The following is a 25,169-nucleotide window of genomic DNA, read 5'->3' on the forward strand; positions in this document are numbered from 1 at the left end:
ACATAGAACAGAGCATCTCCATCCTGGGAAGGCTCCATAGAAGGAATAAAGGGTGAACAGTGAGGAGTCTTGGCTGAAATAACTGGATACAAATTCCACATTGAGACCTGTAGGTGGTGTGTTGATGTCAGAAACTGAAAGGATCACCTCTGTGAGGTCATTAACGTGACCACACACACAGTAGGCCATTTGTTACAAACCACACATCGTTAAAGAACAGCTGACACAAAGTGTGGAGGGAAGCAGCTCGGCTGGTCTGTCCAAACGCTCAAGGACGAAATCTTTGTCTCTTTTGTTTAATCTGTAAAACCAAACATCAACTTTCAGCCTGAAGCACCAAGTCAATGAAGAACTGCCAATAAAATGTAGTCGTTTGGAGGCCGTCTCCACACACTCGCCATCGTTCATCTCTACAGCATTGAAAACCTCTGGCCTTTATGGACACTTCCTCCTCCATGACAGCATAGCTCGTCCCAGGTGTAGACTGGTGAGGCTGAGTTAGGGGCTTAGCTGTCCTGACACCACCCAAACATTTCCAAACTCATCTCTGTGTGGTGGTGCAGTGGCTACGCTCCTATGGACAAACACTTGCTATGTGCTCAGATTAAGATTATTCATTTACTGCGCCTTGTTGAAGTGTCCTACCATTATGGTTGCCAGGCAACCAGAAAACTATGCTGACTATGTTAACAGTTACAAAGCTGGTAACAGTGTTGCAAGTGAAGCTTCCTGTTAGAGTGTATCACTCTATCAACACATGTCAAATGTAGTGCACAGATATAGTGTGGTATCCTCTGAGGCAAAGATAGTAACATCGTCATAGCAGCAGGAAGTCAATGGAAGCAGTTACATGCAGCTCACGTTATCATCACGCTGTTTGGAGGTCGAGTGTGCTAGAATTTCACTCACTGCTCTCATTTTACGAATGAATTTGATTTGTTCATATTTTAAAACACATTTTGGAGCTACAAAAGAATCGAGCAGGCGATGACAAATCCAGGTCTTTGTACGTTTGAAGCACAAAGGAAGCAAGAACACTGCCGTGGATTTGTGATGCATCAGCGGACTAACAGCTCTCCAACACTAAGCCCCACAGCTCAGGAAATTCAATTATGGAAGTTTATTAAAAAAATAAAAACAAACAGAAACGTTCTTAAGGTTCTTTAATTTCAAAATAAGAGCATTATCTATAATTCATGTGTCCAATGAATGAGATTGAATCAGTTGGCATCTTTGATTCAAACTATGAGGGAAAGAGTGTGAAACGTAAATTTGGCCTGCGTTACACGACTGTAAAAGAATCCACTCTTTCGTTAAACTGTGCCGAACGTTCTTTGAATCTCCCAGGAAGAAGTCTGTTCAAGTACAGCATACGCTCGACGGACGGTGCTCAAGAGTCCCAGCAGCTGTGTGACTGCGTCTGTAGTGTTCTACTGCATCACAGCTATCAGAAACAAAGCACTGGAAGAAATATAAGCGAAAAGGTTTCCTGTGAAATGCAATTAGTGAGAGTCTGACTCAGTCAGGGAAGACGGCAAACAGGAAGCGAATGGGGAGTAAGCACCTGCATGAAACACGGATCCCTCAGAGGTGACAGAGAAACTGCAGCTGCCACAGCTTCAGTCCATTTCAACACTGCTACACATATCCAGCTACTCGGACCTTCGACATCCTCCAAAAGCATTTTATCCAAACTTCCCAGCTCAATGTTTTCCTTCCGTATGTGAGGTTACAATCAGGTCTGTGTGTTACACATGGTTGGTAAGAAAGTCTCAGGCGTATAATAAAAATAAGCCGAAGCAGCTGAGGATCAAATTTTACAAACTGCAAATGTCTCCATGATCTGAAGATGCGCCTGTTCGTGGACCAAGGAGTCCTCAGCGAGGCTAATCGCACAATGAGAAGCTTCAGGATCTCCTTCTGTGTTTGTGTGATCAGGAGGTACAGCAGCCGATGAAGGAAGGTTGTGTGTGTTCACGACAACAAAGGTGGGAAAGGTGACCCCAGCACATTATTTTGCCACCTGACCAATCAGCATGCTTTTATGTCACAGACTCTGCTGAACCTAAAGAACAGGGTGGGATCGTTTCTAGCTGTAACTGCAGCACATCCAGGTCAACCACAGGAACTCAGTCAACAGAAGATTAATTAGCGATACCGGTTTGTGCTTCTTTTTTTAAGCTGCTCTCCATTTTCTTGGGCCGAGCCAGCAGCTCGTTGGTTACACGATGAGATTAGTCATGAAGATCATAACTGTAGCCCAGTTGAGTTATTATTAGTGCTGTGAGCGTTGATCCAGTTGAAATCACGTTAACGCCATAACCGCTTTGAAGCGGCAAATCTCCGTTAGCGAGTTAACGCGGCTCGCTCGTTGGGCTGCACGCCACCAACGGGTTAGTGCTGTCCAGCCCCACGCACGGGCGAGCCACGCTAACTCGGAGATTTGCCGCGTTAATTCAGGTATGACGTTAACGTCATTTTAATGAGATTAACGCTCACAGCACTAATTATTATCAGTACAGAAAAGTTGATAACCCAGACTTTAATATTCAACACAGATTATAAGCTGGAAGTTCCATGATCGTATATGTGACTGACTGATAATCAGACCAGAGCTTCATGCACTTCATCCTCCCATTGAAGGAACATGCTGCCAAACTGAAAACACCTTTAGCTGCTCTGCAAAGATCACGGTGGATACCTGCACCAGCACCTCACTCACGTCTCGTTTAAACTGTCCTTAGTAAGTAACTGCTAAATGTGGAGCCACAGAGTGACTGGACCCTGATGTTTTTTTGTTTTTGACATTTGTTGATAAGGATGGGGAGAAAGAGCATGACCTGACACAAGCCCAGGACACGTGGAGCAAATTCCTATATGTATATTTACATATTCTGTACATCCACTCAGAATTCAACGACAGGCCAATCATTTCACTGTTATCAGCCAGTTTTACAGGGATAGCAACCAAAACCTATATACCTATATATTTAATATATATATATTAAACTTTATCTCATAGAATCATTCCTCTATTGTTCCTACGATGCTTAAAACTGCTGACTTTTTCCAGCCTGTGCAGCCGTCACGCTCATAAATAGGGGCAGGTGCTGCAGGAAAGCCAGCTTACCAACTCATTAAAATGACGCTGACATGTGGTTTTATAGGAGAAACAACAAAAAACAACACAATCTTAATTTTTTAACAACTGGCCTCAGATGTAAACATGTGAATGGACATGTGTGGTTGATTCTGAAAGCACAGATCGAAGAAGAGTCAGCAAACAAATGTGCAAATTATTTTTGTTTAGCTTCAACAACAAAAAACAAACAAAAACAAAAGTGATGCGCTGGGCTTGGCTCCTGCAGTCTCCATCAGCAAGACAAAAGGAAAAAAAGCACACGTGTACACACACACGCACACACACACCCTCAGGCTGTTGTAGAAATTTCACGTATTCAACAAGGACAGCAGTGTGTGTGTGTTTGCTGCCCTCATCGTCATGGTAATGCAGCCCGTGATAGCAGCAGATCAGTGGGGTGGAGGTGGGTGAAGTGTGATCCCACCAGCAGGGGGCGTTCCAGAATAGAAAAATAACTGGTCTCTGTCTCCACACGGTGTGTGCGGCTGGGCGTTCAGTCAGAGCAGTGTGGCGAGCGGCAGGCTGGGAGGGGCTAGAGCGTGATAAGGTCTACCAAGTTGCCCTTAGGTGGAGTCATGCTGTCTGGGAAGAAGTTGACGAGCGTATCGAAGAGCTGTGTCCGCTGAGCGTACGTCTGGTCTATGTCTGAGAAACCTGAGGGGGAGAAAGAAAACGCAGGTGAGCAGAGACGCATGTACAGAGCAGAGCGCCATGCTTTCTGCTCCTCAGGCCGGGTCTAGAAGATGCTGACTGGAAACCATCTGTGTAGACTCAATGCACAGAATCAGGCCTCAGCACACAACCTCTCAAAGTAATCATGTAGACACATATATGGCTTTACATCAGCCCTCTTTTGTTTATGTGATGTAGTTTGTGAAACACAGACAGGAAGCAATAAAATATCATTTCAGCACCTTCTTGATGACGTTTGTCACAAGCTGGTTTTAGTCAGTGTGCAGTGAAGACAGGCTGTACAGATATCTGGTAATCCTGCACCTTCATCAACCTGAACAAAAGTGCTGCCTGAAGTGAAATACTGAGGTTTTGCAGACACATGACTGGTGACCATGTGACATTAACTTGTCCAGCATTTGGGACATGTGACAATCAATGAATCATTCTCCAGAGACACGGGAATAACGAGGGGAAAAGAAAGATTATTATCCAACAGACTGAGTGGCTGCTGGAGGTGGATGGCAGTCGCTGGTAAAGCTTCAGTCTCACTGTAAACCAGTCAGTGACCCATGGTCCCATCCCATGGTAACCACCCGTCTCTAGGGAAAAATGCCTAACCCCTACTGGTTGGCAGAGTCTTTTCTACAAACACTGGCACTCTGCGCAGGAGTGGAACTGTGAAACGAAGACCATTTGCCTTCAAAGTAAAAGTTGTGCCTCAGCGTTGCAACCAACTTGTTTCATTAAGTGCAACTTTTACTCTGAAAACCTCTCCACTTGCAGTTTCTGTCACACTTTTATAAAGACTATAAACCTGATGGTTCCCATGTGTGCAGAGCGTGAGCTTTTATGAACTCTGAACAGGTTCTTACCAAGAGGGATGAAGTCAGAGCTGGACTTGAAGAGCGCCGAGGGCAGCAGCTGGAACTGAAGCACACAGAACAAACGTCTGAGTCACTTTAACGTTCAACAGCAACGAACAAACAAACGCACTGATCAGAGTCCTGCTGCAGCAGGTGCTGCGCCGGTCTGAATGCAGATGAGGGCAGGATACACCTGAGCTCACGTCTGTCTACACAGACTCAACCTACCAACTGCAGCAGAGGCTTAACGCCTGCATTACTCACAAACCAGCAAGTGTTTAAAGCAGTGCTGTCAATAGATCGTGATTAATCGCGATTAATCGCAATTACTTGATCAATAGCCTGGCTGTAATTACATTTTTTCAACTTTATATTTAAGCTTGTAACTGACATTTATGCAGTTACAAGATACTAATAGGGAAGTATACACTAATATATATATTAGTGCTGTCAAACTATTAAAATGTTTATGCAGACTGATCACAGGGGAACTGTGGATTAATTTGGATTAATGATTAAACATCATTTATTTTTATTCTATATTAATCACGTTTCATTTTGCATGAGCAAACAGACTCGAGAAAAAAGGGCAAACATCGCACTTAACATGTTGAACATTCATGTAAAAACTCTGTAAACATGTATCCTCTCTCTGTCTGTCTTGGGGAGGCTTCACGTGCTTGAACGAGGAACCAAAGCTGTGTAAAGGTTCTCAGTGATGTTAACAGGTCTGCAGTTTGTTCCGCGTGGCGTCAGTCGATGTGTCCGAGGTCGACTTCCTGAGGCCCCGATGCTCCGCGAGTGTCCAAGCTGGGTGAGGCGTTAGCCAAAGTGCTAGCAGCATCCTGGCTAACGTGTGCTTCGAGTCAATGTGATATTTTAAGCTGGAAGCGCTTCGGTGAAAACAGAATTCCTTCTTGCACAACGTGCAAAATACCTTATGTGGGTCGACTGTTCCCTCTTATTTTTTTAATGCTAAATTTCCCACGGACAGGGCCGAAGCGCGTTTATCATCTTCCACATCGAGTTGATTGGTGCAGCTGGCCGTCACTACACACCAGCTGCCCCGTGCGCATGTGCGCAGCTGACTCTACTTGGACAAACTGCCCGAAATGCCTTTATAGAAACATTGCAGGGATTCTGAGTCGCTCTGCACTCCAGGTGTGTTAAAAATTGTAATCCTGTTGCCCGTGATGGCGGATTAATATTAACACGTTAATTTTGACAGCACTACTTAATATTCTCAGTTTTATTATATGCACATATATGAATGCATTAAAAGACTGGATTGTATACAAACGTAGACGTTTAAGGGAAATCTTGTACCTCTTTGGTCTCATCCGGGTCTGTGTGGTCTACAGTGAGAGACAGGTCGTTCTGGAGATACTTCAGTGCACTCAGTGGCTCTGACTGGGCCTTTTCTTCAAACCTGTGAAACCAACACACAGTGATGGCATGAATACCAACAGAGGAGGCTGCAGTTACAGCTACTGGCAACTTGATGGCAACAGAAGCAAAGCAACTAAGTGCATGCTAGATTCCCAAAGGTGCTAGACAGGAAGTACTCATCCCTTCTCACACAGATCTGCACCTCTGCATTGCTACTGCTACAGTTACACTTACTCTTTTTAACTTTACGTATGCAAATCATGTCACCACAGTCACAATAGCTGCCCCAATTTATAACTTTATAACTATAAATGAAGCAATTTTAAAAAAAAATCATATTTATTGTTAGTTTATCCCGTTGGTCACAGCGGGAAGAAAAAAAAAACTCTTTAACAAGAAGAAGCCCCCAGGAGTGCTGGGCTCATGAAGAGGCAGCTCTCTGCTGCAGCCGGCTGGGAGTGAGAAACAGCTTATATGTGAAGTAAGAAATAATATGAAAGTAGAAGAAGAATCTCAATAATAAAATCATTTAGATCGTGAGAGAAATCCAGAAGATTCCACGTTAAACTTGATAAACGGTTCACTTTAGAGGTGGAATACTTACTGAGCATTACTGCTCCAAGGTAAAGGGTTCAGGGTATAGACTACACTGCTGGCTGCTGGTAGCTTTTAAAGGCACAGACCTGTATTTTCTGATGAGGTATCTGCAGTGGCGGAGCAGGTATTCCTTGGAGGGCCGACACAGTTTGAGGGACCAAAAGTCATCCAGGCGCATCTTAGGAGAACAAGACTTCCCGGGGTTTCCCCCAAACAAGTAATGCACCTGCACACACACAAACAAGGATAAGATACATTTATCATTCACTCTTTAGTATGTTTTAGATATGTGCACAAGATAAATCTGCCTGTTGGTGTCTGCCGTATGAATAAAACACACCGCTCTCATCTGAATTTAGCTTCTAAAATACGTGTTGATCTGATCGAGCTGTAGGCCTGATGCAAACGAACCAGGCCTGTACTAGGCTTCGTTCCACTCCACTGTTAATCCACACTTCCTTCACATTTACCTGCTGTCTGTTTACACAGGAAGTCTCACTTTTACAATACAGTTTGAAGCACTTAAAATAAAAAAAGGTCAGACTTGTTGTTAGGTTAACATCGGTCAGAATGTCAAAGGGAAAAATGCTGGACTTCAGTCAAGCTGCGCAAATCTAAATTCTGCAAGTGACATAGTTGTTTGTTCATAGTGATTCTCCTTCTTTATTAAGGAAAAGGGGACGACCTACAAACAGTTTAAAGCATCATTAACTGAATTTTTGTTTTTTCACTGTAAACATTTCAACTTTGCAAGCACTGAAATTCTACGCAAGCGCTTCGTGTTGCCAGATGTGTGAACGGGCAGTGGGAGCTGGGCTGTATTTGTGTAATACAGTGTACATTACTTTGTGCATCTCATCGTAGACCAGCTGGTGAGCAAAGCGTGGACATGGCTCCTCCTCCTGCAGAGCCTTGCTTGGGTTTTCTTTCACTGCCTGATCGTTCTTATACACACAAGACCTGAGCAGGAGCACACACACAACTTACATCAGCGGTAAAGATACACAACACTTCCTGAAGCCCTCGGGAACAACTGTTTGTTACAGCACAAACACACATTTGTGAGAAGCATTACTGACAATACTGCATTTCCAAGTCCTTCCAGTCACATTAACCCACAACTCCAACCTAAACCTGAATCATAAAGCCAAGTGTGAAACCTCAAACAACCATTTGATCGAGTTAAGAAAAATGTTTACGCCCCAACGTTTAAAAGTTGGCTGTCTCAAAGAGATGGGAGCCGCTCACACGATGCTGCAGGTGTCTCACTGAAGGATTTCACTGGACACAGAGTACAAGAACATTTACTGAACTCAATGTTCAGGAACACGGAGGCCTGCAGCCTGTTCTCACACACGCACACACGCGCACACACACACGCACACACGCACGCACACGCACGCACGCACACACACCTCTCAGGGATTACCAGCGCTGTGTGTGGAGAGGTCGTGAAATACTCTGCAGTGCTGACATTTGTATAGAAATGTTGAGTGCGAAGCGCATGCGAGTAGTGTTTGCATGCATGCTCTGCTGTGTGTTGTGGTGAACATCTTGGCTACAAAGAGCTGGTGTGTGAAAGTACTTCCTGTGAGTGTTGTTGTGGTTATGATCAGAGGAAGTTTTTAGTAGGACGAAGCGAGTGTTTATCTCTCCGTCTCCTACCAGTTGTTGCGGGCGATGTCGTAGATCCAGAAGGAGTTGCGCACATTTTCCTCGCGTTTGTCCTTGTCTTTACTGAGGCCAGACAGGACATGGATCTCGTTGAGTTCAGGGTCGATGGTGGCTCTCTGGGTGAAGCCCGTCATCGGCACTGCATACACAAGCGGAGCAAACAGACGGTCAAAGACAAACACATTTACCTGCAGGTCTGATTTAGCTAAATCAGGTCAGGGTTTCAAGCTGATAATAGCAAAACTTCTGTCTCCACAAAATGAAAGAAAGCGGCAGCGTTAGGGGCCATCAAAGAAAACTACTCGATAACATAGCAACGAGCACCATGGCAACAAGGACTGACACAGAAAGAAACAATGAACAGCATGCAAATGCAGCTCGGTGTGATCAGACATCCCAACACACACGGTTGATCTTCTACGATTACAGCGGGCTAAAGGATCGAGCCAGGTTAAAACAGCACGGGGGCGGGGTCTCTGCAGATCAATGATTAGAGCGAAGCACAGGAGGAACTGTGCACGGTTATGATATGAAATCCTAACGAGGAGCTCGAGTCTGCCTGCAGGCCTGAAGCACACATCGTTTACATCTTCATACTGCGCCATTTCATAAAATCAGGAATTCAATTAAAACCACAAATGCGGAGTTCTGGGTCAGCTATAACAAAACGTTCACACGTTATGACGCTGGCAGGTCAATCTAATGCAGCGCAAATGTCCAGTAGAAACAGTAGCCACAGCTCAGCTCACAGCAGCAACATGGAATCGTGACTCCACTGTCAGCACGGCTGCTTTTCCCTCCCTGAATCGTCCACACGATGGGCAGAGCATGAAATAAGCTGCTGACAGCTCAGCACTCAGCTGACTCAGGATGAGATGCTGTGGTGCTGATTTCATTTCTGGAAAATTACCATTTAAATGTGTGAAATTCAACTGATCGACTCAACAAATGTGTGTTTAATGAATTATTAATGATATTTCCGACAGAGCAACAGACTGTAAAGCTTTGTGAGGGGAGCCAATACTGGGTCAATGAGTAGTAATAATATAAGTTATTTATACCTTTGTTCCTTAAATTTTTAAACACATATCTGTACTTTGTACTCCTTAAACAGGCTCGTATACTTTGGCTTTTGACTGGACTTCTTTCAGGTCACTGGGCCTTATGAAAGGCAGGTGTGTTCAGGTACGAATCAGCAGCGGATGTCACACAAACACAGATGAAGAGTCGCAGTCAGGGGTCGGCCGGTTTGGAGTTTTGGCACAACACTGGAAGAAGTGCAGATGTGCAGATGTGCATATGTTGTGAATGCAGTTCAGCATCTAGTTGGCGATACCGAAGAGGAGCGTGCATGAAGGGAGTGACGTTTTCTGTTTGTCAGGTCATCGTAAATGCAAAGTTTCTATCAGCTCAACAAACATCAGCAAACACACAAACCAACACAACCTGCCTGCACCGCCCTCAAAAAACCCCCCAACCAAACAAACAAAAAACCTCCAACAACTTCAAGAACCGAATGTGTTAGCTTCACCCTGCAAACTACATCTGTTATAGTCGACAGTTACCAGTCAGCACAACAGGACAAGCTGGCGTTTCAGTGCTGAGCTCACATCAACATGAGACGTGTTTGGCTTCATAATCAAATCCTTTCGGTTCTTTCCTGCTCACATTTTTCATCAAATCATACAGATTTGATGATAGCTCCAGCAGGGTAAGACAGAGGTAAGTGGTGGGTAGACAAGGTCTATTTATACTGGCTTTGAGGTGAAGCTGAGACTGTAGCAGACATTTTAGTCGATCTGGCAGGAAGTGTCTGAAGAGTGGAGGAGCTCCTTAACCAGAGCTATCATCTCTGTTCTGATAGCTCACAGAATCTATTAGCCTCGATCATTTTATCATATTGTTAATGTAGCTGAGTCAAACAGAGCCCAGAAGACTACGAGGCAGCTACCACAAACGTGCAAATGAATATCTACCACGAGAGGAGTGCTCTCAAACAAAGCTGTAGGTTTTTAGTATGAATTTATCAATACGTTTCAGAACTGAAGCTAGCGAGCTAGTTTAATAAAAGGGTGATATTTGTTTCCAGGGATGTGTTCAGTAGCGCCTCGTTTTCAGGGTCGGGACAAACCCTTAATATACGCTTAAAGTAGAGCACTGCCCTGAATACAGGATCTGTGATTCCTCTAATAGAAAACAGCGAATTCTCCTTTTCCAACGGTTCCTCGGCTCAACTTGGTTTTCAGGGTTTCTCAGTATAATACCTGGTACCAGCTACGCTGTTCAAGTGAACCGAGTCGAGCTGACACTCGGTGACTGATGAGGGACACCACTAAAATCTAAATCACCACTTTTGAAACCCGGCAGTGTAAAAAACTGATGAGGTCTGAAAATACGCTACGATGATTACAGGCCACCTGTATTTGTTGTTACTGATAGCTTAATCTGTGTCGTCTCTCCCTGTGTGCAGCTCTATAAACCAGTGGACCTCATCATCCAATATGAGATGTTCTTACCCATCCCAGAGTCTTTCTTGGTGCCATCAGATATGATTTCTACGTGATCTCCATCCACATCGTAACTGAAGAAATCATTGAGGTACGTCTTTGACCTCTGACCACCAAACACGTAGAGGCAGCGGTTCCTCTGGCGAAGAAACAGAAATAATGGCCGACATTAAAGTCAGTCGCTGACGGGATTGTCCTCAGAAATAGATCCAATGACGCACTCACAGTGTGGAAGAGCATGCAGTGCCCGATACGGGACTGAACATCCTCTGGGCCAGCGTTGCACGAGTCCTCCCGCAGGAGGCTCCACGTCCCCAGTTGGCAGTGGTAGGCGTACAGGCCGCTGAACTGCGGCTCCGACGTCCGGCTGTCATCCACGCTTCCATTACACGTCAGGATCCGACCGCCAAACGTGTAGATCATGTGCTTCTCAGAGTCCATGCACATCTGCAGGAAGAGCAGTTTGTCACTGTTAATAAAAATGCATCTCTGAGCTGAAACTAATTTACTTTGATTTAAATGCTTCAGATTAAATCAAAGCTTCCTTCATTACATTTTCTCCATTTGTTTTTTTGAGTTGAAGCTTTTTAACTGCCTTGTGTTTTCTTGGACACGACTCAAATCATTCTGCCTAACAAATGTCCAAAGTGGGGATGTGTGCGACTACACGACTACTCGATTGCTCGTTGCTGTTCTTACGAGTCGTTTAACTAACTGTTGAAATTTAAATTTGATGCCCAATGCTGGTCAATTATTGTCCTAAATGTTATGCAGACATCTGCCACCAGATGGCGCATCGTTGTTTAAAAAAACTAATCCGTTAATAGGCTGATATTTTTGTTAACACCATCAGAATGAGATGGGCTCTCTATTAGTGCTACTCCTCCACATCAGGAGGAGACAGCTAAGGCTGTCAACTCCTGGGTAAGGCGTTCAGGCCCAGCACGTCCTACTGGGAGGAGACGCTGGAGAGATTACACCTATCGACTGGCCTAGACGGTGTTTCCCAGGAGGAGGAGGGCCCAGAGGGAAGTCTGGGCTTCCTGCTGCACCCAAGATCCAACTTCAAAATAAGTGGGAGCAAATGGATGGATTCAGATCTATATTTGGTATATTTTAATAATAAGTTAAGCTCTTCTGTAGTAACACACTTTCATATCATATTTTAGTAGAACATGTGCTGTTGATAATGCAGGATGTGAGGTGCTGCGCTGTGAAGCAGCAAGAATGTGGAAAATGGTTTAAAATGCTCTTGGTTTTCAAGTTTAACTTGATGCCTGAACGTTTCTTGGTCGCCAGCAACAGCCCTGGTCCAAAGTGACAAACATCTGCCTTAGTTTCACCCCAACCCTAAGGTGACATCTTAGAGCTGCTTTTGGATGATGTTAAAAATAGTTAAGCTGCAGCATCTAAACGCTGCCTCTCAAAGAGTGAGGAGAGCACAGCACAGACAAGTCTCCACTGTTGCTGTGAGGTCACGTGTGCGTCACAGCTTTGTCGATCAAACAAACATGAACGCCAGCAGCAGCTACAGAGTATGACCACAAAGAGCTGCTTGTGTTTTTCAGCTTGGGCTTAGCCAGGACTCAAGTTGACTTCTGCTGGAGCTAAAAGTGGCAGCAAGACTAAGCCCTTTCAAACCAACGCAGCAGTGAAATGAAACCAATGTATATTTAACATTAGCTGTGCCACTTTCCTTTATCTGACATACACAAGGAAACTACACAAGGTGCACCTACCCTTTCCCCCTGTGGTCTTTATTTATGTGCAGGTTTGATGAAAACATTTTTGAATCCTTTTGTCTCGTATGCAAGGAAACGATGCACCGAATACAAGAGTTGTATTTATTTATACGTCACGGGGTGAACACCTAGTGCAAACATACTTTTACTCCACGTACATGAAGGTTGGAAATGTTTAAAAATGTGTGAACAAAAATTAAAGACATTTAGAGCTAAAACTAAAGATTTGCAATTACTAATCAGCTAAGGTAAGGCTTCTCCTTGAGCTGTTAAACTTAAGCCAGGTTCAGACTACACACAGCCCCTCCATCTCACCTCCTGTTGGTTCAGGAGTGGAGGCCCCTGTTGTGTCCGACAGTGTTCGGACACAATGGACAAACACGAGGAAGATGCAGTGAGTACACGTATTTAAAGAACTGGAGTCAACTAAGCAACTGACGGGGGTGAGTGGAGCTGAGTGTCAGGTCTGATGTGTGACAGAAGGTTAGCAGCAAGAGTCAAAGGGAAGGTGCCCAAGATGATGGTGAGACCTGTTATGATGTTTGCTTTGGAGACGGAGGCACTAACAAAAAGCAGCTGGAGGTGACACAGTTGAAGATTTTTGTTTTTGGAAGTGACAGGAAGGAACAGGACTGATAATGATTAACTCAGAGGGACAGGTCAGGTCGAGTTATCTGCAGACAGAGGAGGAGGAGGACGGCTTAAAGGTTTAGGACATCTACAGAGGAAGAACGGTGAATGGACGGGACAAAGGATGTTGAATATGGAGGGAAAGTGGAGTGTAAGAGATCGTTTTGCCTTTGCAGCTACCTGGTGGTCAAACACCAACTTTGGCCCTCCGTCGGCCGACGTATCCTCGCTTAGTAGCGTCCAGGTGTTGGCGTCTATGTCATAGCGGTAAAAATCGCTCTTCAGCGACTTGCTGTTCCTGACACTGGAGTCCAGGTAGCGGCCCAGCGTGTAGATCTGTCGCCGCTGTGAGTCGATGCACATCTTGTGGCATGAGCGAGCACTCGGACCACTCTGTTACACAGGAGACATGCTTACACGTGTGTCTAACATGCACAGACAGTGATTTTTCTTTTCTAGTCAAAAACAATCAGAAGACACTGGTGAGTGTTTGATCACCTCTTTCTCTGTGTCTCTGGAGATGCAGGCCCACTGGTTCTCCTGCACACTGTAGGCCCAGAAGTCTGCCAAATCCTGCGTCCCATCCCAGCCTCCAAACAGGTACACCGTCTCTGTGGGTTAGAAATGACCAGCACTGAGCCTTTTGTAACCATGCTCCTGCAAACAAGGTTGTTGTTTTTCCCTTAACCTCCTACGACCTGAACTCTTTCAGCATTTTGAACGTGTCTTTGCTATTTGGGCTGATTGGGACCTAAAGAATGTAAAAACAAAGCATCACCAGATTTTTACCTAATTTTTGTTTCTGAGAAAAATGAGATCCACATATGAGGACATTTGTTTCAAATTTTGATAGAACAGTGGCAGCATGATGTCCTTGTAAGTGGATATCAGGCCCTTGTAGAGAGAAATTAAGTATTTTGGTCTAGACGTCCCAAAATGTGACATCCACATATGTGGATGGTCCTAGGAGGTTAAATAAGCATCTGTTTTCTTATTGTACATGAAATCAGAAAAGATATTATGTTGCAGTTCACAGCACCCACCATCACAAGTCTCTGTTCAGAACTACGTTTTATCAATAACACATGGTGGTGGGGGTTCAATTAGTTCAATTCAATTAGCAGGAATTTGGGATTTAAAGTGCTTTCAGATCACATTCCCCCTTTGAAGTGACACACTGTGTGGAGGTAAATATGACGCTCGTGAAGCAACAGCTTTGTTAAAAAGCCCGTTTTGTGCCAGAAGGGCGATTAAGCAAAAACATAACAAAAGGTGACGGGAAAGAAAAGGAATATATGAGCAGGGTGTTTATAAAACACTGGTTTCACCATGAGATCATGATGTGCTTGCTTCATACAAAGTGGAAATCCCCTATTCAAGTTCTTTTTAAGCATATCAGCATCTGTGGCAGTATATGATGTATATGACCGAGTGTACATAAGCCTGGAAACGGCTGCAAATGAGCACTTGGAATGAGGCAAATATATGTAATTATATCCAATAATTAATAATTCTGCCATAAAGCAACATTTGAAAGTCCATAACAAAAATGTTATTTTGTATCATCATCTAGAGGCCGAGCTAAAACTACAGAGCAAATCAACATTTCTGCAAAAACAGCCTCCGTGCCTTCCTGTCAGTCCATCTTTTTGCTGACTGCAGGTCTTGTCAGATGAAGGCAGCTAGCATGACATGAGTATGATTGGTTTAGTTTGGTTGGCACCATGGCACCGTCATTCACCTCCTACATCGTTCCCTCTCTCACCTGGAGACCGCTGGAAGCACTGTGAGAATCATGTTCTTTGATTTCTCCAGTGCCTTCAACACCATTCTTCCCTCGGTTCTAAAGGACAAGCTGGTGAACTCAGGAGTGGACCATCACCTCACTACCTGGATCCTGGACTACCTCACCGACCGACCACAGTATGTGAGGACTCAGGGCTGTGTGTCGGACAGGGTCGTCTGCAGTACGGGGGCCCCACAGGGAACGGTTCTGGCTCCGTTCCTCTTCACCATCTACACTGCAGACTTCTCCCACAACTCCACCCAGTGCTTCCTGCAGAAGTTCTCTGATGACTCTGCAATAGTCGGCCTCATCACTGATGGGGACGACAAGGAGTACAGAGGTCTGACCCAAGACTTTGTGGACTGGTGCCAGCTGAACTACCTCCAGATCAACGCCAGTAAACCCAAGGAACTGGTGGTAGACTTCCGCAGGCACAAGCATTCTCCACTGCAACCACTGAACATCCAGGGTATGGACATTGAGGCTGTGGACAGCTACAGGTACCTTGGTGTTCATCTGAACAATAGACTGGACTGGACTCATAACTCAGACGCCCTCTACAGGAAAGGGCAGAGCAGGCTGTACCTGCTGCGGAGACTCAGGTCGTTTGGGGTGGAGGGCCCACTCCTGAAGAAATTCTATGACTCTGTTGTGGCTTCTGCTATCTTTTATGGCGTGGTCTGCTGGGGCGGCAGCATCTCTGCTGGGGACAGGAAGAGACTGAACAGGGTGATCCGAAGGGCCAGCTCTGTTCTAGGATGCCCTCTGGACCCAGTGGAGGTGGTGAGTGACAGGAGAACGGCGGCTAAGCTGTCATCCCTGTTGGACAACATCTCCCACCCCATGCAGCAGACTGTGACAGCACTGAGCAGCTCCTTCAGTGGGAGACTGCGGCACCCACGGTGTGGGACGGAGAGATTTCGCAGGTCTTTCCTCCCCACTGCTGTCAGACTCCATAATAAAGACTTTAACTGAACAAACACACACATCCACACATGTGCAATAACACTAAGTGCAATAATCTTTTCTGGCATCGTTGTATTTTTACTCAGTTGTATATAGCATTCGTATTCTATTTTTATCTTATTGTATATTTATTTTATTTTATTCTACTGTATATAGTATATTATTTTATTTTATTCTATTCTGTACAGCTGTGTACTGTATTTATTCTTATTGTATTCTAATTTTTGCCTCATATCTTTTGCACTGTCCACTTCCTGCTGTGACAAAACAAATTTCCCACGTGTGGGACTAATAAAGGTTATCTTATCTTATCTTATGTTTGCAATGCAAACTTCGACCAGCTGGCGTGGGAGCTGAGAGCTGCTGACATCCTCAGCTCAACATAAGACAAACTGGTTTCCGCTGACATGTTTCAGGTGTTAGTTTGTATTTTGTTAATCACATTATTAACTAGGGCTGTTCGATGTAACGATATATATCGGATGACGATATAAAAACATCTATCGTTTCATTTTACGCTATCGTTTGTTTCGTGGTGTCGCAAAATAAACTGTTTACAGTAATATTTGTTCATGGTTCTGATGTCACTGTAGTGGTTATATTCATTTCTTCTTTCTCTTATATTTAATATAACAACACTACAGACAGACAAGCGCCTGTTTTTATGCGTTGTCGTTAGCAACAACGACGGTAAAACCATCGCGTGTCCGCTTGTTTATGTTCCACATAAACCTTTCACAATAAAGCTCAAGATCCTGTTGAGACTTTTCAAAATAAACGGAATCACGTGAAAGAGCAGATTATTTACGGATGAGAAGTAAAAAAGAGCCGCCAGGTGCTAAAAAATAAACCTTAGACTCAAACGTTAGAACAGGCTTCTCCCCGCAGCACGCCGTGTAATAAATACTCACAAAGAAAACGGCGCCGTTACAACTTATGTCTAAAAATGTATCGTTTCATGCATCGGTTACAACACTCAACTCAGCTACACGACGCCCAGCAGGAAACACTTCACCTACCTGAGATTCACAGAATTTACAGAAAATGTTACATGTTTGTGATTTATATCGTTATCGGACGACAGATGTCTTATATCGGGAGATGAGATTTTGGTCATATCGCACAGCCCTACTATTAACTGCAGCTTTCCACGTGTCACGCTATAATAACTCCCACCATGTGGCAACTGTCTGAAAGGACTCGAGGTTCATGTGATAGAAATATAATTTTATATGGTATAAGTTTATTGTTAAATTACTGAGTAAAATATATTCATCAACTTTGTAAGTGTACTGTTAAATGTTAAATCTACTGCATTCTTTGTATTTTGCCTCCAAGCAGCCAGACTGTCATTTTTTAAACTGTTGTCTTGTGCAAGCTTTCTAAAAGGTCTTCCAGAGTTTTTCTTTGTGTTTGTATTGTTTCATGTAAATTGTTGTAATGACAACAAAATGTCCAAACCAACAGGCTTTACTAAAACACAATCAGTGCAGCCTCCCACACAACCACAACAAATGCTGCATATCATCCAGAAACCTCAGGAAAACCCTGGATAACCAAGTGTTCTGTCCCTTTGTCCCTCTCATGCCGTAAACATTTACCAGATAAGCTATGTGTTCAAATAGAGAGCGGTTCATCATAACCAGAATGTACAGTACAAATCCCAACAGCCAGTAAAGGGACTCAGATCAGGGGCTGTGACGCCATAGCTTAACTGGTCCTTCCTTGTGTTTAAATAAATAAAACAAACTGACAAGAAATTCTAAATAAAATAAAATAACACTAATTACGAGAATGTAAACGATATCAGGTAGGGCTGGGCCATATTATACCGTTCACGGTAATACCGGTATAATGTTAGGCAACGATAGGAAAATGAAATATCGCAATAGAATGGGAGTAAAACGCGCATGCGCAGTGCCTTTGTTTTCATACGCACATGGCCGATTGTTGAGTGAAACAGATGAACCAGAATTGGTTTGTAAAAATGGTGCAACTTCAGTGATGTGGAACTGGTTTGGTGTTTGTCCGTCAGATACACAACAAAGCACATTTTTTTGCAGAACATGCAAGCGGCCGTTGTTATTGTCATATTTGTCGGACTAAGATGCTCTTAAATCTGGGAGTAATCTGGGTCCTAAACTCCGTATGCTTCAGGTCAAACAACACTGCAGCATCACTGAGAGTTAAAAACTGTCTAAATTCTTTCATCTTTAATAAAACGATCAGCATTGCTGCTTTACCAGGTGTAACTATGAAGTTTAACTTCCAGGCATCCATGAAAACAAAATTTATTACATTTAACGGAGTTAGAAGTTAGCAGGAAGCTAGCGGAAGTTAGCTCGCTAGTTTCGCTAGTTACCTAAGCATGATATAGCATGTTCTGACGGAGAGATTTCTGAAAAAAATCAAACGTACAGCTCTGCTATCACTTCCAACATAAATGAAGACAGGAAACTAAACAGCAGTGACGTTTGTAGGGTTACTGAAGTTGGGCTAGCTGGTATATAATGATGTGCTACGTGATCGCTAGCGACACAGCTATGTTAGCATAACATAAACAGTGAAGCTGGAGGACCAACACTAACACTTTTCCACTTATAAAAGTTAACGTGAAGGTTCTTCATGGTTAGAAACAAATGCAATCGCATGGCAGGATGCTGTAAACGGACCAAACTTCAGTCAGGAGAACAACTGAGATAATCCATCCACAATACCAGGTTAGTCATTAATATACTGCAACAACATGGGAATAGAGCAGCTGCCAGAGAATTCAACATTAATGAATCAATGGTACAGAAGTGGAGGAAGCAAGAAGAATGAGTTTAATAAAGTTTGATTTATCTGACTGCTTTGTTTCGCTTAATGTGCCTTATAATCCCATGCACCTTATGGTACGAAAAATGCGTACTGCACACTGCAGTTTAATGTTGCAAAGCACCTCTTTTTAACTTCAGTGGATATTATACATGGTTATGCTCAGGATATGTCAGCCCATTTCTACTGGAAATGCCTTTTGGTTAAACTTTCAGCAAGGAATTTGCATTTGCACTGTTACATTTTTATAAAGCTTTAATGTACATAAAACCAGCTTCTTGTTTAAGTGAAAATAAATGGAAGGTTGTCTTTTTGCGCTAGTAATGTTGTGGAGTTGTATTTTGTCTCGCATCAATTATATCGTCGGTTATATCGTTATCGCAAATTTTCAAATATATATCGTGATAAATATTTTTGGCCATATCGCCCTGCTCTAATATCAGGCACCGGACAGAGAAATCACTGGGAAGTCCTGCACCACGACTCCTGTGGTGGGACACAGAGGTCAGTGTGTGCTGCCTGATGCAGAGCAGAGATGCTGCCTTCTCCCAGCTCATACACGAGCTGCAGACACTGCATCACTCAGTCTCACATACACACACTAACAATGCAGGCTTCTGTTTTTCCTGGCAGCCAGCAGGGAAGTACACTGCCAACAATGTTGTCAGATCCAAGGGTTAAAATAAATGAATTCATTAAAAAGCAGCGGTGCGTCTGTCGAAACAAAAGCCGAGATTAATGTGTTTTTACAAATAGAACGGTTTGGTTGGAAGGAGAACGTTCGAGGTGGGGGAACTGTGGAGGGTTCATTTGATTAAACGGCAGCAGAGCTTTGCGAGCTCAGTGTGCATAGGTGGACGTGAGTCATAGCCAAGTCATAACAGTGCGCTGTGTGAGTCTCACCAGTTTGGACGTCAATGACCATTTGATGTCCTCCCCTCATCCCCGGCCTGTTGTCGTCACCGTCACCTGCAAAGAGAAAAGAGGATGGAAAAGACAAAGATGGAGTGTGAGCGTGGGGGGGACAGACGACGAAGCAGAGAGGTGAGGCGTGGATCAGGCAAAATGGGGTGGAGCGAAGGGATGGGCGGGGCAGCAAACAGACAAGAAAGACAGCGCTGCTTTAGACAGGTGGCAAAGTTGTCAGCATGTATTGAAATGTGTGATAAGCGGGAACATTTCCCACTGGAAAGATGGGCTCACTGTTCATTTCGTCGTGGTTGATTTCTTGGGCGCTTGTACCTTTGTTGCATTTGGGGATGATCTGACTCCACCTGGGCTTGTACTCCTGCTGGCTGATGTACTGGTTAAACAAGCCGTCTAGCAAGAGGACACATGAATCAAATATGAGAAAGAAAACAAGCGTAATCCCATGAGCATTTCTCTCAGTCAGAACAAACACTATGGCTGCATACCTCTCACAGCTTTGTCTATCAGCTCCTCACAGGCATCAAAGTCTCCTTGCAGCACCAGTCGGTCGTGCAGGTGGGTTAGCATGGGGTGCTCCAGAGCTATTCGAGTCTTCTTCTGCAGCGACTCGAAGGCCTCTGTGTAGTTATGCTGTCGGAAGTGCTTCAGGCAAAGGCGGATGGCTTCCTGTTCTCGGTACTATAAGGACATGATGGAGAGCAAACTGATGAGTTCAACTCACTGCACGAATGCTTGGACCACACCCGACTCAGCATCAGGTCTATCAAACACGTGTGAAACCAAATGACACTGAAGGTTGAGTATTACGCCTCAAAGCTTTTTTTAAAAACAAAAACACAACGCAGCGCATGATGCCACCAGTCTAGTATTTTACATTATGCTGCCTTCACACGTATATGAACTCACGCGACGTTCGATTCTTAATCCATACGGTGGTTATGAGCATCGTGTTCCAGAAGCGCATTCGTGAACTCAGACACAGTGATGCTGGACGAGGCCTGGCTCCCAGTCTCCACTCCAATTCATCCTAAGGGTGCTTTTTTGGGGTCGAGGTCAGGATCTGTGTAGGCCAGTCAGGTTCTTCCACACCAAACTCCCTTATCCATGTTCCAACAGGACGGCGACATCCCCAACTGTTCCCACAAAGTTGAGAGCATGAAATTGTCTAGAGTGTCTTGATTTGCTGAAGCATTAAGAGTTCCTTTCACTAACGGGCTGAGCCAACAGTCCCACCCCACAGTCCCCCTCCACCAAGCTTCACACTTGGCAAAACGCAGTCAGACAAGTAGCATTCTCCTGGCAACCACCAACCCAGACTCATCCATCAGATTGTCAGATGGAGAAACCTGAATCATCACTCCAGAGAACACGTGTCCGCTGCTCCATAGCGTCTAGGGGTGGGTGCTTTGCACCACCGCACTGGATGCTTTACAGTTGGAGGACTAGATGCAGCCGCTCAGCCATGCAAACACCCGACAGGTGTAGCCTGCCAAAACCTGCAGGATACTGTTGTTCAGAGCAGCGGCTACTGTCGTCCTGTGCACGACTAGTTCATATAGTTAGTTAAATGTTTCTGCCATTGTTAAGGGACCGGTGTATCTGTGCATTGGTCCTACACAAAGCGTGTGCACTGAACCATGTTGTGGCCGTGTACTGTCACAAGGAGGCAGCATCAAAAATATATGGAACATCGAGTCTCTGGGAAATTCTTTTTGTGTGTGAAGTCGTTAGTCCTTCAGCCGACTCTGAACAAGACAGAACATCTAAGTTACAGCTTCTTTTAGTGACATGAAACTGAACAAGATATACACGCACACACACACACACACACACACACATACGTGTGTGTGTGTGTGTGTGTGTGTGTGTGTGTGTGTGTGTGTGTGTGTGTGTGTGTGTGTGTGTGTGTGTGTGTGTGTGTGTGTGAGAGAGAGAGAGAGAGAATGAACAAACTTTGAACAAACTGCCTGAAATGTGTTAACAGAGACATTTTGGGGATTTTGACTCAGTCTGTGCTCCAGATGGGTTAATTATTAATCGTGTTAGTCGTGATGATGGCACATTAACACTGACAGCATTAAAAAATATATATATAAGTCGCCAATTTTGGATGAAAGGGGTAAACCTAAGGATGTACTCAAAGCGGTGTGCTGCTTGTGCAGATGTAAAGTGCGAGCAAAGTACTCAAACACGACTAACTTGCATGAGCATGTACACGTCCACCATCCGGCAGAGTATGCTAGGCTATCACCAGCGTCTGCAGCTCCATCAAGCATTTGGGCGCACTCTGAGATGTTTAAATAAACAGCTGTATATTGGCTATAATTTGTAAACTAAAGTAAACTGGAAACAGCTGAACTAGTGAAGCAGCAACAAACCACATGCACAGATATTGTTGATGGTTACGGGTCAGGGAAGGAATGGCTTGTGTTAGCACTGTTAATGTTAGTCACTAATCCAAAAGCACCACACATTTCAGCAGTTTGTTAGTTCTCTGTTTGTAGGAACCTCCCTGATCAGAACACGGCTGCTGCTGGTTAACTCGAACAGTAGCAGGTACAGTTATTTTATATTCTTCATGTTGTAGTAAAATATACAAGAAACGATGTGGTCGTAAGAAGCACGGGTATAATGTCCCGGCTCCTTCATATGCAAGTTAATGATTAAGCTAGCAACACATGTACAGCAGAGACCACACGATACCACTTTACAGCAACATTAACTCATGTGAGCAGGTAGGCGGACGATGAGAATTGTCAGCAGTCTGGAGATATTTTAAGACAACAAAAGTAAAGGAGCCTGCCAGCTCGGCTCTGCTACATTGTCAGAGGAGGAGGAGGACTGAGAAAAAGTTCATTTGTCTCATGTAAAATATCTAAAGTCCTAACCAAACACAAACTGCAACGAGTCTGCTAATGTGTGTGGAAGCAAATGGCGACAACCGACACTGGAGACATCACGGGAAATGTCCAGAGGCAGACAACCAGCAGGAGAAACCAAAAGAAACTGCAGCTCTTTGCCTTTACAGGATTAGAGCATAAATTTAAGCCTAAACTCGAATCAGCAGATAAAAGCAGGTTTTTCTTTGCTTACATTTGAAAGGCATGGCCTAAAATCTACAGAGGCCAAACTATCTTTTGTAATTAAGTAATAAACTACGATATTCATAAATTACATGGAATCCAACACATGAATTTAAGACAGAAGTGAAACTATGTGAATGCAATTAAAGAAACTGTCCCAGAGACAAACTGAGTTTGTGGGTTTCCAAATGTAATCAGCACCTCTGACATCCCAGAAGTTTTCATTCAAGCTGATATTACGCAGGAAGGCAAATCCACTCTTCCACCTCTGCCCCACCCCTCTAACATCCAGGCTGAGGCCTACCTTGCTATACCAGTTAAGGCAGGGCTGCACCACATCTGGGTCTTCAATTCCATGCAGCTCAATGTACCAGATGCTGAAGTTGAAACTCGGACCCCAAGACATCAGAGGCACTGAAGTTAAACAAACAAGTGGTAAGAAGTGTTAACAGCAACAAACACATGACAACACAAAGCGTGCCAAACTGCTCTCACCTATTTTGACAAATCTGCAGGGGAACATCTGCTCGTCGATCTTGTGCTTTAAGGTGAACGTTTCCTTGTTGTAGTCATTCTTAAGGCCACTGGCAGATGGAGAAAGACAATCAACATGACACAGCTGTTTCACTAATCCTACTGGTGAGTTGAGATACCGACTGAATCCATTTGCTGGACAGCCCTCCACCTCTGGCAGCTAACTAGACTTCATGTGTGGCCTTGCAGCTGCAGTTCAGGCTGTTAACAAACATGCAGCCTGCTAATGCAGCTCTTCAGCTGGATGGACTCATTTGCCAGTTGCAGGTTCTCCAGAAACAATTTGCAACAATTGAAGTTGCACATTTACAACTACTACAATCCTCTGTTCTTTGAATTTGTATTTATTGAAGTTCAAATTCAACATAACACCTGAGGCAATTTATTACTTAAGACAATTTTTAAAAAAAATCTGTTCAACCAGTGAATTTCTGTCAACTAGAAGTCGTCTCGACAGCCACAATTGAGAGCACTTCTGATGGCACTGTCATTCTCCTGGTATTGTGTCTACCAATAAAGACACTACAGGACCAGACAAACACAGAAACATGTCTCCCTGAAGCTACAGGGGCATCTCACCTGGACAAAAGCTCGGTCATGTTTTCTTCGCTCATCCCACCAAACACTTTGAACTTCTTCAAGTTGCACACATGAGTCTTCTCATATTTCCCAAAGGTGATGCTCTGAACAATTGCTGGCCTTTCCAATTTTAAGATTAAAAACTGTGGAAAGAGATCAAGACAGGTGAAACAGACTGAAAGCACAGAACAGAGTTATGACGTATTTAGTGCTTGTAGAGAGCTCCAGGAAATTTGCCTGAAATTATGCCTGCCCCGTCGCTGTGAAGGGATTCTCTCCTTATCTAAACGACTACAGCATCAGGTAAGTGGCAGCACAACACACTATGAACTGCATCCACATGTCACTGGTGCTCTAACAAGCCAAGACATCAAATGACAATCCACCCATGGCCACAGCACCGATTAAACAGGAAATGTGAAAACATTTAAATCCACAGAGACCAACATGTTCACATCCGCTGTGAAAGCATCAATATCAATCTGAAATGAAGCATTAATGAATCACACAAACTCCCCACCTTTACGGTAAATAAAAAAGTAGCAACACTGAGTTGACTTTCCATTTTGTGTTTGTAATGAGACAACGTGTGATGAAACAATGGGCTCCTCCCATCACCCTCCCGTGACGACTCACATCCAAGGTTATAATTTACTCACCAGTAATTTGGCACACAGTTTTTTAATTAGTCGATGGAGGTGGGGGTACGCTACTGATTTGAACGTCATGTTTTGGACAATCACACCAGTTTGAATTTAACCCTTTAAGACCTGCCATAGAACCAAGTCCACCAGAGCTTATAGTATATTTTTAAATGCTGTGGGGCCATTTTTGGGAGCATTTCAAGTTGCAACCATTACAACCCAAATTTTAATAATATGTCTGCATTAAGTGCATAGTAATTACATAAATTGCGAAAAACTACAAAAACTTATCCCTCAAAACTGTAAATACAAAAAAGTTAAAAGTTGCACAAAATAGTTTCCCACCACAGGAAATTTATTTTAAGAGTCTTCATAGTTTTATTTTTGAAATACACCAATTTTTATATACTGCAGGAAAAACGAAAATAAATATTATAATGCAAATTTGCAAAAAAAATAAAATAAAATAAATTCCACAAAATGACGTCACTTCCGGTTTCGGGCAGGTCATGGCGGACATGCGATAGTTCACGCTGATGGACGTAGGAAGTGTTACGAACAGCTGATCGGATCGGCAAAACCTGTTTCTGGAATATTGTGTTTTTGTTGCT

The 25,169-nt window shown here is 43.9% G+C and overlaps 1 protein-coding gene across 2 annotated transcripts in view; it reads right to left on the minus strand.

Annotated features, from left to right (window-relative positions):
* Nucleotides 1–1,148: 1,148 nt before the first annotated feature.
* The window catches only part of mkln1 (muskelin 1, intracellular mediator containing kelch motifs), a 28,456-nt gene continuing 4,435 nt past the window's right edge, over nt 1,149–25,169 (minus strand). Inside the window, exons 3-18 of one of the 2 annotated variants that reach the window (XM_080886854.1) lie at nt 23,915–24,057; nt 23,297–23,385; nt 23,106–23,215; nt 20,204–20,396; nt 20,031–20,108; nt 19,692–19,757; nt 13,718–13,830; nt 13,400–13,612; nt 11,073–11,294; nt 10,857–10,986; nt 8,332–8,479; nt 7,512–7,626; nt 6,753–6,892; nt 6,007–6,109; nt 4,690–4,744; nt 1,149–3,796 (exon numbers count right to left, since the gene is read on the minus strand). In XM_080886854.1, the coding sequence (XP_080742980.1) occupies nt 3,675–3,796; nt 4,690–4,744; nt 6,007–6,109; nt 6,753–6,892; nt 7,512–7,626; nt 8,332–8,479; nt 10,857–10,986; nt 11,073–11,294; nt 13,400–13,612; nt 13,718–13,830; nt 19,692–19,757; nt 20,031–20,108; nt 20,204–20,396; nt 23,106–23,215; nt 23,297–23,385; nt 23,915–24,057 (2,040 nt within the window). In that variant the 3' untranslated portion in view covers nt 1,149–3,674. Of the gene's footprint in view, nt 3,797–4,689; nt 4,745–6,006; nt 6,110–6,752; nt 6,893–7,511; nt 7,627–8,331; nt 8,480–10,856; nt 10,987–11,072; nt 11,295–13,399; nt 13,613–13,717; nt 13,831–19,691; nt 19,758–19,991; nt 20,109–20,203; nt 20,397–23,105; nt 23,216–23,296; nt 23,386–23,914; nt 24,058–25,169 lie in introns of both variants that reach the window. The other variant, XM_080886853.1, reaches the window with a different exon arrangement.

This window comes from Rhamphochromis sp. 'chilingali' (genome assembly GCF_963969265.1).
Source record: "Rhamphochromis sp. 'chilingali' genome assembly, chromosome: 7".
Classification (NCBI taxonomy): domain Eukaryota; kingdom Metazoa; phylum Chordata; class Actinopteri; order Cichliformes; family Cichlidae; genus Rhamphochromis; species Rhamphochromis sp. 'chilingali'.